Genomic DNA, 17,589 nt, shown 5'->3' with positions numbered 1-17,589 from the left:
TATGGGATTTGGGGGTGTCATGGAGTTATAGGCGACCATGGGGTCTGGCGGATATAAAGGGTTAATAGGAGTTATAGGGGCTTATAGGGTTATAGAGTTTATGGGGTCTGGGGGCTCCTTGGGGTCTGGGGTTTATTGGGATTATTTGGGTTATTGGGGTTATTGGGGTTACGGGGGGTTATGGGGTCTGGGGTTTATTTGGGTTATTGGGGTTATTTGGGTTATTGGGGTTACAGGGTCTGGAGGGTTAGTGGGGTTACAGGGTTTATAGGAGCTTATGGGGGTAATTGGGGGCTCTGGGGTTATAGGGTGGTTATAGGGTTATTGGGGGCTATGGGAGATTATGGGGTCTGGGAGACTATAGGGAGACTATATGGGGTGTTACAGGGCATTATGGGCTCTGGGGGTTATTGGGGTTATAGCGGATCATTGGGGGTTTACGGGGTCTGGGGGTTATGGGGGTTATTGGGGATCATTGGGAGGATATGGGGTCTGGGGGTTTTTGGGGTCTGAGGGTGGTATTTGGGGTCTGCAGGGTTATGGGGGTTATAGGGTGTTATGGGATTTGGGGATTATTGGGAGTTATAGGGGATCATTGGGAGGTTATGAGGTCTGGGGGTTATGGGGTCTGGGGTGGTATTTGTGGTCTGCAGGGTCATGGGGTGTTATAGGATGTTATGGGGTCTGGGGGTTATTGGGGGTCTGGGGGATCACTGATGGGTTATAGGGGCTTACTGGGGGTTATGGGGTCTGGGGGGTTATCAGGGGTTATGGGATCACTGAGGGGTCTAGGGGATTATTGGGGGTTATGGGGTCTGGTGGTTTTGGGGTCTGCAATGGGGATTTGGGGCTGTGGGGCAGTTATGGGCTCTGGGGCTCTATGGGGTGGGCAGGTCAGGTTTTGGGGTGCACAGCTGGTTATGGGGCACAGCGAGTTCTGGGTTCAGGGCAGAGCTTTGGGGTCCCAGACAGGGCTTTGGGATGCAGGGCTGTTCTTTGGGATTCAGGACAGGTGTTTTTGGGGTCCAGGTCAGTTTTTTTGGGTTCAGGACAGTTTTTTGGGATAAAGGTCAGGTTTTTGGGATCCAAGTAAGTTTTTTAGGATCCATGAGAGTTTTTGGGGTCCAGGACAGTTTTTTGGGCTGCTGGAATTTTTTGGGATTCAGGACAGTTTTTGGGGTCCAGGATGGTTTATTTGGGATTTGGGAGAGTTTTTTGATGTCTGGGACATTTTTGGGGGGAACCCAGGCCAGTTTTTGGGGATTCAGGGCTGTTTTCTGGGATCCAGGACATTTTTTTAGGATTCAGGACTTTTTTTTTGGGGGGGGGGGATCCAGGTCAGTTTTTCAGGATTTGTGACACTTTTTTTAGGACACCCCAAAACCCCTTCCCCCAGACAAAACCCACAACTCCCCCAGCACTCTTTGCACCTCTTTATTCCCCAACAATCCCAAATCCCAAATCCTCCCGGGAATCATCACCCTCCATCCCTTTTATTTAATTTAATTCAATTTAATTTTTTGGGGAATTCTTCCCCCAAACCCCCATTTTTCCCAGATTTATTCACACCCAACCTCCCCTTTGCATATCCAGGGAATCCCAAAGTTTTTCTCAGGATCCCAAATCCCAGATTTAGGGGTTTAGGGGTTTAGGGTCGATTCGGCTCCTCTGAGCCTTTTCCAGGATTTTTTTAGGGGTTTTTTGGGATTTTCCTGGGATTTCAGCCCGGGGAGCTCTTGCATAGCCAAGGGGAAAGGAGGAGTGGGAAAATGGGGAAAAAGAGCAGGGAAAGTGGGAATTTTGGGGGGAAAAGAGGAGGAAATGTGGGAATTTTGGGGGAAATAAAGTGGGAAAAGTGGGAAATCTGGGGGAAGAAAAAGTATGAAAATTGGGAATTTTGGGGGAAAAAAGTGGGAGAAGCGGGAATTTTGGGGGAAAAGGAGTAGGAAAATTGGGATTTTTGAGGGGAAAAAAGCAAGAAAAGTGGGAATTTTGGTTGAAGAAAAAAGTGGGAAAAGTGAGAATTTGGGGGGAAAAAGCAGGAAAAGTAGGAATTCTGGGGGGAAAAAGTATGAAAATTGGGAATTTGGGGGGAAATAAAGTGGGAAAAGTGGAAATTCTGGGGGGAAAGTGGGAATTCTGGGGAAAGAAAAAGGAAAAGTGGGAATTCTGGGTGAAGGAAAAAGTGGGAAAAGTGGGAATTTTGGGGGAAAAAAGTGGGAATTCTGGGGAAGAAAAGCAGGAAAAGTGGGAGTTCTGGGGGGTAAAAGCGGGAAAAGTGAGAATTTGGGGGGGAAAAAGCAGGAAAAGGGATTTTGGAAGAAAAAAGTGGGGAAAAGTGGGAATTTTGGAAGAAAGAAGCGGGAAAAGTGGGAATTTTGGGGGAAAAAAGCAGGAAAAGTGGGATGGGCATGGAGGGATTTGCATAAACGCTCCAGGTTTTCCAGAGGGGCTGGAATTAGGGTGGAATTGGGGTGGATTTGGGGTGGATTTGGGGTGAAATTCCCGGTTTTTGCTGGGTGGGGATTGGGATGATCCCAAATGAAGCCCCAGTGGGGTTTTCCCGGAATTCCCAGAGCCTGGAATAAAGTGCAGAATGTCCGTGGGGGAAATGGGAATAATGGGAATAATAATAATGGGAATAATGGGAATTCCTGGGTTTATAAATAGGGGAGAAATATTCCCACGGGAATGGGGTGGGACTGGAGATCCCAAAGGGATTGATCCCAGCTGGGGATCCCAAAGTTCTCATTCCATGGGGAACTGGGGATCCCAAAGGGATTTGTCTGTGGGGAATGGGGGATCCCAAAATTCCTAATCCATTGGGAATTGGGGATCCTACAGTTCTCAGTCCATGGGGAATTGGCGATCCCAAAGCTCTCAGTCCATAGGGAATCATGGATCCCAAAGGGATTGATCCCAATTGGGGATCCCAAAGTTCTCATTCCTTGGAGAATTTGGGATCCCAAAGTTCTTGTTCATGGGGAATTGGGGATCCCAAAGTTGTGATTCCAGGGAAAAGTTCTCGATCCATATGGAATTGGGGATCCCAAAGGGATCAGTCTGTGTGGAGTTGGGGATCCCGAGGTTCTTGTTCCTTGGGGAATGGGGGATCCCAAAGTTCTCAGTCCATGGGGAATCACAGATCCCAAAGGGATTGATCCATGGGGAATGGGAGATCCCAAAGTCCTTAATCTGTAGGGAATTGGGGATCCCAAAGGGATTGATCTGTAGGGAATTGGGGATCCCAAAGGGATTGATCCATGGGGAACTGGGGATCCTACAGACCTCGTTCCATCAGGAATTGGGGATCCCAAAGCTCTTGTTCATAGGGAATTGGGGATCCTAAAGTTCTTAATCCATAGGGAATTGGAGATCCCAAAGCTCTTGTTGACTGGAAATTATGGATCCTACAAAACTCATTCCATAGGGAGTGGTGGATCCCACAGTTCTCATTCCATGGGGAATTGTTAATCCCAAACTCTCATTTTTATAGGGAATTGTGGATCCCAAACTCTCATTTTTATAGGGAATTGTGGATCCCAAACCCTCATCCAAAGCAGAATCACAGATCCCATGAGTCCCACACCTCTCATTCCCAGAAATCCCCCATGGAGCACAGTGGGACAATTCCCACCACTGGTGTCCAAATCCCACTGGAGTCATGGAATGGGGAATGATCCCAGAATCCTTCCAGATCCACCCCAAATCCTTCCAGATCCACCCCAAATCCTTCCAGATCCACCCCAAATCCTTCCAGATCCACCTGGGGAGAATTCCTGGGATCCACTGGGAGAAGTCAGTGTGGGAAATTGTTCCTGGGATCCACCAGGAGAAATCCTTCCCGGGGAGAATTCCCGGAATCCACCCCAAATCCTTCCCGGGGAGAATTCCTGCTGGGAGAAATCCTTCCCTGGGAGAAATCAGTCTGGGAATTCTTCCTGGGATCAACCAGGACAAATCCTTCCCTGGGAGAATTCCTGGAATCCACGCTGGGGAAATCAGTTCAGGGAATTGTTCCCAAGATCCACCGGGAGAAATCCTTCCCTGGGAGAAATCAGTATGGGAATTGTTCCCAAGATCCACCGGGATAAATCCTTCCCCAGGAGAATTTCTGGGATCCACTCTGAGAAATCAGTTCGGGGAATTGTTCCTGGGATCCACTGAGAGAAATCCTTCATGGGCAGAATTCCCAGGATCCACCCCAAATCCTTCATGGGCAGAATTCCCAGGATCAGTCCGGAGAAATCCGGAATTTGCTCCAAGTCCTTTCCTGGGGAACTCCTGGGAATTCCCGGAATCCCTGCTGAGGAAATCAGTTCAGGGAATTGTTCCCAAGATCCACTGGGAAAAATCCTTCCCTGGGAGAATTTCTGGGATCTGCTCCGACAAATCCTGCCCTGGGAGAGTTCCTGGGGAAGTTCTTCCTTGTGGGGTGGGGAGGCCTCGTTCCCTTTGGGATCAGGGCTGTAGGATCAGGGCAGGAAGCCTCGTTCCCTTTGGGATCAGGGCTGTAGGATCAGGGCAGGAAGCCTCGTTCCCTGTAGGATCACGTTGGGAAGTCTCATTCCTTCCGGGCTTGGGGTGTGTGGGATCAGGGTGTGACGCCTCATTCCTTTTGGGATCAGGGTGTGACGCCTCATTCCTTTTGGGATCAGGGCCAGAACCCACATTCCATTCAGGCTCAGGTGGTGAAACCTGTTATTCCTTCCGGGCTTGGGGCAGGAAGCCTCATTCCTTTGGGGTCAGGTCATGAAGCCTCATTTCCTGTGGGCTCAGGGCCATAATCCCCATTCCTTTTGGGATCAGAGCACCAAGCCTCGTTCCTTTTAGGCTCAGGGTGTGTAGGATCAGGGTGTGAAGTCTCATTGCCTGTGGGCTCAGGGCTGGAATCCCAATCCCATTTGGGATCAGGGCCAGAATCCCCATCCCATTTAGGATCAGGCCGACAATCCCCACCCCACTGGATCTCAGAGCTGTAGGCTCATGGTGTGAAGTCTCATTCCATTTGGGATCAGGGCTGTAGGATGAAGGTGTGAAGTCTCATTGCCTGTGGGATCAGGGCTGGAATCCACATTCCCATTGAGCTCAGGGCCTGAATCCCCATTCCTTTTGGGATCAGAGCATGAAGCCTCCATTCTTTTAGGATCAGAGCTGTAGGATCACGGTGTGAAGTCTCATTCCTTGTAGGATCAGAGCTAGAATCCCCATTCCTTTTAGGATCAGGCCCACAGTTCCCACTCCATTTAAGCTCAGGATGTATAGGATCAGGGTGTGAAGTCTCAATCCTTGTGGGATCAGAGCTAGAACCCACATTCCTTTTAAGATCAGGCCCAGAACCCCCATTCCTTTTACGCTCAGGATGTGTAGGACCAGGGCATGAAGTCTCAATCCTTTTGGGATCAGGTCCACAATCCCCATCCCTTTATCCTCAGCACTGTAGGATCACGGTGTGAAGTCTCAATCCTTTTGGGATCAGGCCCAGAACCCCCATTCCTTTTATGCTCAGGATGTATAGGATCAGGGCATGAAGTCTCAATCCTTTTAGAATCAGGCCAGAACCCCATTCCTTTATCCTCAGCACTGTAGGATCATGGTGTGAAGTCTCAATCCTTTTGGGATCAGGTCCACAATCCCCATCCCTTTATCCTCAGCACTACAGGATCACGGTGTGAAGTCTCAATCCTGTCAGGACCAGCCCATAGCCCCGTTTCCCCCATCCCCACCCCGCTCAGATCACGGTGTGTAGGCAGGCGGCGGCTGGAACTGGTTGATCACCTCGTACTCGGCGCTGTAGGGCTCAGCCTCGTCCATCTCCTGCAGCAGCTCCAGCGCCTGCTCCTCCTCCTCGCTGGGGTAGTGCCGCAGCAGATTCGCCGCCGTGGCCAGGATGGAGGCGCCGCCCGCCCCGGCCACCAGGTAGAAACTGACGGCGAAGGTGACAAACACCTGCGAGCCGTGGTACTTCTTGTGCTGCTGCTGCTGCGCCAGGAGCAGCTCCGAGCACCAGTAGCAGAAGCCGATCACCGTGGCGCACTGCAGAACTGGGGAAAATGGGGGAAAATGAGAGAAAATGGTGAAAATGGTGAAAAAATGGGGAGAAAGTGAGAGAAAACAGGGAGAAACTGGGTGGGTTTGGGGTCTGGGGTGAGCAGGAGCAGCTCCGAGCACCAGTAGCAGAACCCAATCACTGTGGCGCACTGCAGAACTGGGGAAATACAGGGAAAAAATGAGAAAACACAGTGAAAATGGCGAAAAAACGGGGAGAAAATGAGAGAAAAAGGGTGTGTATGGGGTCTGGGGTCACCAGGAGCAGCTCCGAGCACCAGCAGCAGAAGCTGATCACCATGGCGCACTGCAGAACTGGGGAAATATGGGAAAAAAGGTGAAAAACGGTAAGAAAATGAGAAAAAAATGGGAATAAATGGGAAAAAACAGAGAGAAACAAGCAGAAAATGAGAAAAAACTGGATGGGTTTGGGGTCTGAGGTCAGCAGGAGCAGCTGTGAGCACCAGTAGCAGAACCTGATCACCGTGGCGCATTGGAGAACTGGGGAATATGGGGAAAATGAGAAAAAACGAGAGAAAGTGAGAAAAAATGGGGAGAAAATGAGAGAAAAATGGGGAGAAAATGGGGAAAATGGGGAGAAAATGAGAAAAAACTGGGTGGGTTTGGGGTCTGGGGTGACCAGTTGCAGCTCTGAGCACCAGTAGCAGAACCCGATCACCGTGGCGCATTGGAGAACTGCAAAATTGGGAAAAATGGGGAAAAATGAGAGAAAAAATGGTGAAAATTGGGACAAACTGGGTGTGTTTGGGGTCTGGGGTGACCAGGAGCAGCTCTGAGCACCAGTAGCAGAACCTGATCACTATAGTGCATTGGAGAACTGGGGAAATACAGGGAAAATGGGGAGAAAATGGTGAAAATGGTGAAAAATGGTGAAAAATTGGGAGAAAATGAGAGAAAATGGGGAAAAAACGAAAGAAAAACGGGGAGGAAATAAGAAAAAAAATGGGGAAAATGGGGTTAAAATGGGGAAAAATGGGGAAAAATGGGGACAAACTGGGTGGGTTTGGGGTCTGGGGTGACCAGGAGCAGCTGTGAGCACCAGCAGCAGAATCCAATCACTGTGGCACACTGCAGAACTGGGGAATACATGAGAATGAGAGGATCTTTTGGGGTATTTTCTGCAGGATATATTTTTTTGGACTTTGGAAGGGATTTTGGGGTTTTTTTTTTGGGGATTTCTTCAGGATTTTGGGGATTTTTGGGCAGATTTTTTAGTGGGATTATTGCAGAATTTCTTTGGGATTTTGGGGAACTTTGGTCAGATTTTTTGTGGAATTTCTTGTTGGATTTTTAGCGGCAGTTTTGCGGGATTTCTTTGGGATTTTGGGGATTTTTGGGTAGATTTTTGTGGAATTTCTTGTGGGATTTTTTTGCGGGATTTTTGCTGAATTTCTTGGCAATTTTAGGGATTTTTGGGCAGATGTTTCATGGGATTTTTGTGGGATTTCTTTGGGAATTTCTGGATTTTTGGGCAGATTTTTTGTGGGATTTTATGCAGGATTTTTTTGACTTTGGGGCAGATTTTTTGTAGGATTACTTGCGGGATTTCTTCAGGATTTTGGGGATTTTTAGCAGATTTTTTGCAGAATTTTTTGCAGAATTTTGGGGATTTCTTGGCGTATTTTTTGCGGGATTTCTTGCAGGATTTGGGGTATTTTTGGGGTATTTTTGGGCAGATTTTTGAGGGATTTTCTGCGGGATTTTGGGCATTTTTTGGGGTATTTTCTGCGGGATCTTTTGCAGAATTTTTTTGGGTATTTTCTGTGGGATTTTTTAGGGTATTTTTGAGCTATTTTCTGCGGGATTTCTAGCGGGATTTGGGGTATTTTTGGGGTATTTTGGGGATTTTTTGGGGTATTTCCTGCGGGATTTTTGGGGGTATTTTTTGCGGGATTTCCTTGGGACTTTGGGGCAGATTTTTTATGGGATTTTTGTGGGATTTCTCTGGGATTTTGGGGATTTTTGGGCAGCTTTTTTGCGGGATTTTTTCGATTTTGGGGCAGATTTTTTGTGGGATTTCTTGCGGGATTTGGGGTATTTTCTGTGGGATTTTTTTGGGTATTTTGGGGATTTTTTGGGGTATTTTCTGCGGCATTTGGGTGATTTTTTGGGGTATTTTTGGGCTATTTTCTGCGGCATTTTTTGGGGTATTTCGGGGATTTTTTGGGGGATTTTTTGGGGGATTTTCTGCAGGATTTGGGGTATTTTTGGGGTATTTCCTGCAGGATTTTTTGTGGGATTTTTTCGATTTTGGGGGTATTTTCTGCAGGTTTTCTTGTGGGATTTTGGGGCTTTTTGGGGTATTTTTTGCAGGACTTTCTGCGGGATTTCCAGCAGGATTTGGGGTATTTTTGGGGTATTTCCTGCAGGATTTTTTGCGGGATTTTTTCGATTTTGGGGGTATTTTCTGCGGGATTTCTTGCGCGACTTTGGGGATTTTTAGGGCATTTTTTGGGGTATTTTCTATGGGATTTTTTGGGGTATTTTGGGGATTTTTTGGGGTATTTTCTGCGGGATTTTTTGGGGTATTTTCTGCGGGATTTTTGGGGGGATTTTCTTTGGGATTTCTCACGGGATTTGGGGTATTTCTGGGTGGTTACCCACCGGTGAGGATGTGTGCAAAGGCGGAACTTTGGGCAGAATTTTTGTGCGATTTCTTGTTGGATTTTTTCGACTTTAGGACAGATTTTTTGCAGGACTTCTTGCGGGATTTCTTTGGGATTTTTGGGCAGATTTTTTGAGGGATCTTTTGGGGTACTTTCTGCGGGATTTTTTGCAGGATTTTGGGGGTATTTTTGGTAGGATTTTTTGCAGCATTTGGGGGATTTTTGGGGTATTTCCTGCGGGATTTTTGCAGAATTTCTTTTTGGGGATTTTGGGGCAGATTTTCGGTGGGATTTCTCTGGGATTTTAGGGCAGATTCTTTGCAGGATTTTAGGGATTTTTGGGCAGATATTTTATGGGATTTTTGTGGGATTTCTTCGGCATTTTCAGGCAGATTTTTTGCAGAATGTTTTTGCATGATTTCCTTGGAGTTTTAGCTATTTTCCAGCAGGCACTCACCGGTGAGGATGTGGGCGAAGGCGTATCTCCTGGTGATTTTCAGGGCAGGGTGTTTGGGGCCGAAGACGTCGAGCAGGAACGCCGCCAGGCTGCACAGGATGCCCAGGAAGCAGAACGCCGCGATCACCCTGAGCAGCAGCACCGTCTGCGGGTTCATGCAGTAGTCTGGGAGTGGGGAAATGGGAGATTGGCTAATAAAAACCTGATTTTCTGAGCAAAAATCTGCTTTTTTCTGCAGAAAAATAATAAAAAAATTGGCTTTTCCGCACCAAAAATGGGATTTTCTGCCCCTAAAATCAACTTTGCTGCCCCAAAATCTGATTTTCAAATAAAAAATTCACTTTTCCCCCAGAAAATAAAAAAAAAATCAACTTTACTGCCCCAAAAATTGGATTTTCCAACCAAAAACCCACTTTTCCCCCAGAAAATAAAAAAAAAATCTGCTTTTCTGCCCCAAAAATTGGATTTTCCAATCAAAAATCTACTTTTCCCCAGGAAATCTGCAAGAAATCAACTTTTCTGCCCCAAAAATCTCATTTTCCAATCAAAAAATCCACTTTTTCCACAGAAAATGAAAAAAAAATCAGGTTTTCCACCCCCAAAAGTCAACTTTTCTGCCCCAAAAATTGGATTTTCCAATCAAAAATCCACTTTTTCCCCAGGAAATCCTAAAAACATTGGCTTGTCTGCCCTAAAAATCTGATTTTCCACCCAAAAAAAGCAGCTTTTCTACCCCAAAAATTGGATTTTCCAATTAAAAAATGCACTTTTCCCCCAGAAAATAAAAAAAATAATTTGCTTTTGTACCCCCAAAATTGGATTTTCCAATTAAAAATCCCCAGTTTTCCCCAGAGAAAATCCCCAAAATCAGCTTTTCCACCCCAAAACTCTTGATTTTCCAATCAAAAATCCACTTTTCTCCCAGAAAATTTAAAAAAAAAAAAATCTGCTTTTCTGTCCCAAAAATCTGATTTTCCAACTAAAAAATTCAATTTTCCCCAGAGAAAACACCAAATAAAAATCAGCTTTTCCACCCCCAAAATCAGCTTTTCTGCCCTAAAAATCTGTTTTTCCAATCAAAAACCCACTTTTCCTGGAGAAAATCCCCCAAAAATATACTTTTCTGCACCCACAAATCTGCTTTTCTGCCCCAAAAATAAGCTTTTCCGTCACAAAAATCTGATTTCATAATAAAAAAATCCACTTCTCCACCCCAAACATCAACTTTTCCCATCAAGAATGCACTTTTCCTTCAAAAAATCCCTAAAATGATCTGCTTTTCTGACCCAAAATTGGATTTTCCAAAAAAACCCAAACCATGGGATTTAATGGGGGATGGAAAGGGATGGGATGGGATAATGGGATATGGAGTATGGGGTATGGGATATGGGATATGGGGTATGGGATATGGGATATGGGATGGATGGGATGGGATTTATGGGATATGGGATATGGGGTATGGGATAATGTGGGATATGGGATATGGGATAATATGGGATATGGGGTATAGGATAATATGGGATATGGGATATGGGGTGGGATATGGGATGGGACGGGATGGAGGATTTGGAGGGAGATGGAGAAGGATGGAAGGGGACAGGAGGAATGGAGGGAGATGGCAAGGGACAGAAAGGATGGAAGAGAGCAAAGAGGAACAGGAGAGGAGAGAAGGACATGTCAGGGACTGTAAGGGGACAGAAGGGGACAGAGGAGCTGTAGGGCTGTCAGGGTGTGAGGGCAGGGCAGGGTGCAGGAGGGCATCCATCCCATATCCCATATCCCATCCCATCCCATATCCCATATCCCATATCCCATATCCCATCCCATCCCATATCCCATATCCCATATCCCATATCCCATCCCATCCCATATCCCATATCCCATATCCCATCCCATCCCATATCCCATATCCCATATCCCATCCCATCCCATATCCCATATCCCATATCCCATATCCCATCCCATCCCATATCCCATTATCCCCTCCTTGCTCACCCCAGAGCAACTTGGGCTGTGCAAACCCCAGCACATCGGCCACCCCATAACCTTCCATTCCATCCCATACCCCATAATCCCATCAATCCCATTATCCCATCCTATTCCCTGCACACCTCGTAGCAGCTCTGGCCACAAGAACCCCAGCATGTCTGCCACCCCATAACCTTCCACCCCATCCCACATCCCATATTCCATATCTCATACTCCATATCCCATATATTATCCCGCACTCACCCCGGAGCAGCTCCGGCCACATGAACCCCAGCACATCAGCCACCCCATATCCCATATCCCATACTCCATACCCCACCAATCCCATATCCCATACCCCATATATCCCATACCCCATAACCCATCATTCCCACATCCCATACCCCACATCCTATACCCCATATATCCCATACCCCACACTCACCCCGGAGCAGCTCCGGCCACATGAACCCCAGCACATCAGCCACCCCATATCCCATATCCCATATCCCATATCCCATACCCCATATATCCCATATATTATCCCATACATTATCCCACACTCACCCCTGAGCAGCTCTGGCCGCACAAAGCCCAGCACATCAGCCACCCCCAGCTCCTGCCGGCCGCAGGTCCCGCCGTGGATGTGCAGCCCATATATCTCATACCCCATATCCCATATCCCATATACCCCATATATCTCATACCCCATATCCCATATCCCATATACCCCATATACCCCATATACCCCATATCCCATATATCCCATACCCCATATCCCATCATTCCCACATCCCATACCCCACATCCTATACCTCATATATCCCATACCCCACACTCACCCCGGAGCAGCTCTGGCCGCACGAAGCCCAGCACATCAGCCACCCCCAGCTCCTGTCTGCCGCAGGTCCCGCCGTGGATGCGCAGCCAGGCGGGCTCGGCCAGCGCGGTGCAGAGCGCGGTGATGGACAGCGCCCCGGGCAGCGCCGAGGCCAGGCTGCGCTCCGCCTGCTTCGGCAGACCCGCCGCGCCGCGCCGCCGCCGCGACACCGAGCCCGCCGCGCCCGCGTACATCGCACCGGGAGAACGGGACAGCCGGGACAGCGGGGAGAACCGGGAGAACCGGGACAGCGGGGCACCGGCCCCGGGATAACCGGCAGCCGCACGGGGAACGGGACCTCGGGGACACGCGGCTCCGGGTCACCCGGGCGGCGGGAAGGGGAACGGGATAACCGGCAGGCGCTGCGGGTCAGCCGCACGGGGAACGGGAATCCGCAACGAGCTCAGCGGGGCACCGGCACCGCTCAGGGGTGTGCGACAGCCGTGCCGGGCTCACCGGGGCACCGGGACCCGCCCCGGGACACCGGGACCCCTGACACCCCCCCGGGACAACCGGGATCTGCCCCGGGATGAGTGATAGCGGCCTCGGGATAACCGGGACCGGCTCCGGGCTAACCGACAGCAGCCCCGGCTCACCGGTACCGGGACACCGCCAGCAGCTCCGCGACAACCGACAGCGGCTCAGGGTTCACCGGCAGCGGGCCCGAGCGCTGCGAACCCCGGCAGCGGCCCGGATCCCCCGGCAGCGGCGGCGGGCTAACCGGTACCGGTTCCGAGGCCCGGCAGCGCCCCGGGACAGGCGATCCCGGCCGGCTGCCCGGAGCACCGACAGGCTGCAGGCGCCCCGATCCCGGCCCGGGCCCGCAGCGCCCCGCCCCGCCGCGCTTCCGCTTCCGCTCTCGGTCCGGTGCATTCCGGTTCCGGTCGGTTCGGTTCCGGTTCCGGTCGGTCCCGGTTCCGGTCCCGGTGCCGCCATGCCCGAGGCGCTGTCGCTGCTGTGCCGGCTGGCCGCGCACCCCGAGTCGCGCTGCTGGGCGCTGGCCTGGAGCCCCAGCGGGACCCTGCTGGCCTCCTGCGGCGGGGATCGCACCGTGCGGGTGTGGGGCCGGGAGGGTGAGCGGGAACCGAACGGGAACGGGAATGGGAACGGGAGAGCACCGTGCGGGTGTGGGGCCGGGAGGGTGAGCGGGAACGGGAACGGGAATGGGAATGGGAGCGGGACTGCACCGTGCGGGTCTGGGGTCGGGATTGTGAGGGGATAACGGGAGAGGGGAACGGAGCCGCACCGGGCGGTTGTAGGGCCGGGAGGGTGAGCGGAGAACGGGAGCGGGCAGGTGAGGGATAACGGGAGAGGGGAACGGAGCCGCACCCGGTTGTAGGGTCGGGAGAGTGAGGGGAAAGTGGGAGCGGGCAGGTGAGGGATAACGGGAGCGAGGGAATAACGGGAGCGCACCGGGCTGGTGTGGCAGGGCGCGGTTCGGGGCGGGGTCACACACCTGTATGGGCGTGTCCGGTCTGGGCCATGGTCACCCCCGGTGTGTCGGTGTCCCCGTGTCCCCATGCTGACCATGGTCACCCCCCGGTGTGTCTGTCCTCCCACGCTGACCATGCTCCCCCCCATGTCCCCGTGTCCCCGTGCTGTCTGTCCCCAGGGCCGGGCTGGGCGTGCCGGGCGCTGCTGTCGGACGGGCACAGCCGCACTGTCCGCAGGGTGGCCTGGTCACCGTGCGGCTCCTACCTGGCCTCGGCCAGCTTCGACGGCACCACCTGCGTCTGGAGGCGACACAACGATGGCTTCGAGGTGACCACCCGGGGACTCCTGGGGACCCCTGGGGACCATCCACTGACCCACAGTGAGCCCTGGTGACCCACAGTGGCCACCCAGTGCCCACCCAGTGACCCCTGGTTACTCCCAGTGATCCCCAACGCCCCCAGTAACCCCCCAGTGACCCCTGGTGACCACCCAGTGACTTCCTAGTGCCCACCCAGTGACCCCAGTGACCACTGGCACCCACTCAGTGATCTCCCCCAGTGACCCTTGGTGTCCACTTTGAGGCCCCCAGTGCCCACTCAGTGCCCACCTGGTGACCCCTGGTGACACCCAGTGACCCCTGGTGACCACTGGTGACTCCCAGTGATCCTCAATGCCCCCAGTGACCTCCCAGTGACCTCTGGTGACCAGCCAGTGCCCTCCCAGTTACCCTCACAATGCCCACCAATGACCCCCAGTGCCCACCCAGTGACCCCTGGTGACCCCCAGTGACCCTGGTGACCGTGCCTGTCCCCGCAGTGTGTGGCCACCTTGGAGGGGCACGAGAACGAGGTGAAGGCGGTGGCCTGGGCACCCTCGGGGTCACTGCTGGCCACCTGCAGCCGCGACAAGAGTGTCTGGGTGTGGGAAGGTGAGCAGGGGACTGGGGGGGCTGGGGGGGTGAGGAGGGGACAGCAGGTGACCCCTGTCCCCTCACTGTTCCTGCTGTCCCTCACTGTCCCTCACTGTCCCCTGCTGTCCCTGCTGTCCCCGCAGTGGACGAGGAGGAGGAGTACGAGTGTGTCAGTGTGCTCAACGCTCACACGCAGGACGTCAAACACGTGGTGTGGCACCCCAGCCAGGAGGTGAGGGGACACAGACCTGGGGACCCTGCGGGGACAGGAGACACCCTGAGAGCCCCCAGACCCTGCCGGGGGACAGAGGACACCCTGAGACCCCCTAGTCCCCCAGACCCTGCCGGGTCCCCTGGCAGCTCCCCCAGAGCAGTGCCCACCCCCTGTCCCCAGCTCAGCCTTCCTGTCCCTCCCAGTTCATCCCCCATGTCACCGCCATGTCCCCACTGTTGTCCCCAGCTCAGTCGCTGTCACCCTCTGTGTCCCCACTGTCCCCTGTCCCCAGCTCCCCCCTCACGTCCCCTCCAGTTCATCCCCGGGTTCACCCTCTGTCCCCACTGTCCCCACTGTCCCCAGCTGTCTCCTGTTCCCAGTTCACTTCCTGTGTCCCTGCTGTCCCCAGCTCATCCTCATGTCACCCCCCTGTGTCCCCACTGTGCCCAGCTGCTGGCTAGCGCCAGCCGTGATGACAGTGCAGCCCCTGACCACCATGTCCCCGCTGTCCCCTTGTCCCCACCATGTCCCCATGTCCCCAGCTGCTGCTCAGCACCAGCTACAACGACACACTGCAGCCCCTGTCCCTCACTGTCCCCATGCCATCCCAATGTCCCCGCTGTCCCCAGCTGCTGACCAGCGCTAGCTACAATGACACAGTATGGCCGCTGTCCCCCAGTGTCCCCACTGCCCCCGTGTCCCTAACGTCCCCAGTGTCCCCATTGTCTCCAGCTGCTGGCCAGTACTAGCCATGATGCACAGTGTGGTCATGTCCCCACCATGTCCCCTGCTGTCCCCAGCTGCTGGCCAGCGCCAGCTACGATGACACAGTGTGTTCCCATGTCCCTCACTATCCCCAGTGTCCCCTGCTGTCCCCATTGTCCCTAGCTGCTGGCCAGCGCCAGCTACGATGACACAGTGTGTCCCCATGTCCCCTGCTGTCCCCAATGTCCCTTGCTGTCCCCTGCTGTCCCCAGCTGCTGGCCAGCGCCAGCTACGATGACACAGTCCGTCTGTACCGCGAGGAGGAGGACGACTGGCTGTGCTGTGCCACCCTGGAGGGTCACACGTCCACCGTGTGGGCAGTGGCCTGGGAGAGCTCCGGCCAGCGACTGGTGTCCTGCAGCGATGACAGAACCCTGCGCGTGTGGCAGCAGTTCCTGCCCGGCAACCAGGAGGGTCAGCAGGGAAATAACGGGAAATGGGGAAAAAACGGGGAAATTGGGAAAATGGGGAGAATGCGGAGAATAGGGAAAAAAGGGGAAAATGGGGAAAATAGAGAAAAATGGGGGAAAAAGGGGAAAATGGGGAAAAAGGGGAAAATGGGGAAAAATTGAGGGGGGAAAATGGGGGAAAATGAGGAAAAAATGGGGGAAAATGGGGAAAAAATGGGGAAAAGCAGAAAAATGGGGAAAAAACGGAAAAATGGGGGAAAATGGGGAAAACATGGGGAAAAACAGAAAAATGGGGGAAAATGGGGAAAAACCAGAAAAATGGGGGAAAATGGGGAAAAACGGGGAAAAAAGTGGGAAATTGGGGGAAAAATGGGGGAAAAGAGGGAAAAAATGAAGAGGAAAAAAATGAAAAAATGGAGAAAGGAGGGAGAAGGAAAAGGGAGAGGAAAGAAAAAGGAGAGAGAGAAAAGTGAAGAGAAAAGGGTAAAGGGAGAGGAAAAGAAGAGGGGAAAAGGTGGAGAAGGAAAAAAGGGAAAGGGAAAAGTGAGGGAAAAAGAGAAATGAAGAAACGGAGAGGAGAAAGAATGAAAAATGGAGAGGGAGAAGAGCAAGGAGGAGAAAGGAGAGAGAGAAGGGAGGGGAAGAAGAGGGAAGGTTCTGATGTCACCAGTGTCCCTGCTGTCCCCAGGCGTGGCCTGCAGTGGCTCTGAGCCCACCTGGAAGTGTGTGTGCACCCTGTCGGGGTACCACGGGAGAACCATCTACGATGTGGCCTGGTCAGTGACACTGGGGACACCTGGGGGGAACTGAGGACACTGGCAGCAGCCCTAAGACACCTGGAGGCACCTTGGGGGACATCTGGAGACACCTGGGGACACCTGTGACCCTCCAGGGCCACTTCACAGGGTCCCTGTCCCCTCCCTGGGACCCTCACAGTGCTCCCTGACCCCTCTGTCCCTCCAGGTGCCACCTGACCACTTGATGACCCCCCAGGTGCCACCTGACCCCATCCCTGACCCCCCTGTCCCCTCCCCAGGTGTCACCTGACAGGCGCGGTGGCCACGGCGTGCGGTGACGACGCGGTGCGAGTGTTCCAGGAGGTGCCAGCAGCCCCGGGCACCCCTGTCACCTTCAGCCTGGTGGCACACGTGCCACGCGCCCACAGCCAGGACGTCAACGGCGTGGCCTGGAACCCGCGGGAGCCCGGGCTGCTGGCGTCCTGCGGGGACGATGGGGACATCGCCTTCTGGCAGTACCAGCCCCCCGAGGGGCAGTGAGGGACGTGGGGACATCGATGGGGACATTGGGGACATCATCTTCTGGAGCTACCAGCGCCCTGAGGGACTTAGGGACTCTGAGGGACACCAGGACCTGCCTGGCACCTCCAGGACACCCCCAGGACTACCCCAGTGTCCTCCAGGACCTCCCCATGGCTTCTCAGTGTTCTCCAGGACCATCCTTGTGACCTCCAGGACCTCCCAATGGCCTCCACGATTCTCCCCAGTGTCCGCCAGGACATCCCAGTGTTCTCCAGGACCCTCCATGTGACCTTCAGGAGCCCTCAGTGTCCCCCAGGAACACCCAGGACCTTCCCATGTCCTCCAGTGATCCCTCGCACCTGTTGTAACACAGGAGTGTTTTGCAGCAGCTTCAACAAAGCGGCTGCTCCAAACATGGTAAAAATAAAAAATGCCTTCACCCTGATGGAGCCTTAAGAAGCAGGAATTCTTTCCTGGGCCTGATGCATGAGGGAATCCTTCCTCTGGAATCTCCTGCGAGCTGAGCACAGCAAAGCTCCTGTTACTCTCCTGGATTTTCCACAGAGATTCATTGATTGTCCCAGAAGAAACATTTGATTTTGCCTCGCTCCCTTCAA

General features: G+C 52.7%; 2 protein-coding genes across 2 annotated transcripts; one reads left to right on the top strand and one right to left on the bottom strand.

Annotated features, from left to right (window-relative positions):
• Positions 1 to 1,501: 1,501 nt before the first annotated feature.
• Positions 1,502 to 12,250, bottom strand: LOC146420641 (transmembrane protein 127). Its single transcript, XM_085048063.1, has 3 exons — positions 11,943 to 12,250; positions 9,133 to 9,297; positions 1,502 to 6,044 (listed from the first exon to the last, which is right to left on the bottom strand). The coding sequence occupies exons 1-3, from the start codon at positions 12,172 to 12,174 to the stop codon at positions 5,737 to 5,739; spliced, it is 705 nt and encodes a 234-aa protein (XP_084904189.1). The 5' UTR covers positions 12,175 to 12,250; the 3' UTR covers positions 1,502 to 5,736.
• A 664-nt stretch (positions 12,251 to 12,914) lies between these two features.
• LOC146420640 (putative cytosolic iron-sulfur protein assembly protein CIAO1) lies at positions 12,915 to 17,417 on the top strand. The gene is made up of 7 exons (XM_085048061.1): positions 12,915 to 13,053; positions 13,593 to 13,741; positions 14,231 to 14,342; positions 14,468 to 14,556; positions 15,516 to 15,717; positions 16,402 to 16,489; positions 16,750 to 17,417. Exons 1-7 carry the CDS (start codon positions 12,915 to 12,917, stop codon positions 16,988 to 16,990), a joined length of 1,020 nt encoding a protein of 339 aa, XP_084904187.1. The 3' UTR covers positions 16,991 to 17,417.
• The last annotated feature ends 172 nt before the right edge of the window (positions 17,418 to 17,589 follow it).

Source organism: Lichenostomus cassidix, unplaced genomic scaffold (genome assembly GCF_008360975.1).
Source record: "Lichenostomus cassidix isolate B80296 unplaced genomic scaffold, HeHo_3.0 HiC_scaffold_834, whole genome shotgun sequence".
Taxonomy (NCBI): Eukaryota; Metazoa; Chordata; class Aves; order Passeriformes; family Meliphagidae; genus Lichenostomus; species Lichenostomus cassidix.
The sequence above is the reverse complement of the archived record's forward strand: the minus strand, read 5'-3'. Positions and strand labels throughout refer to the sequence as shown.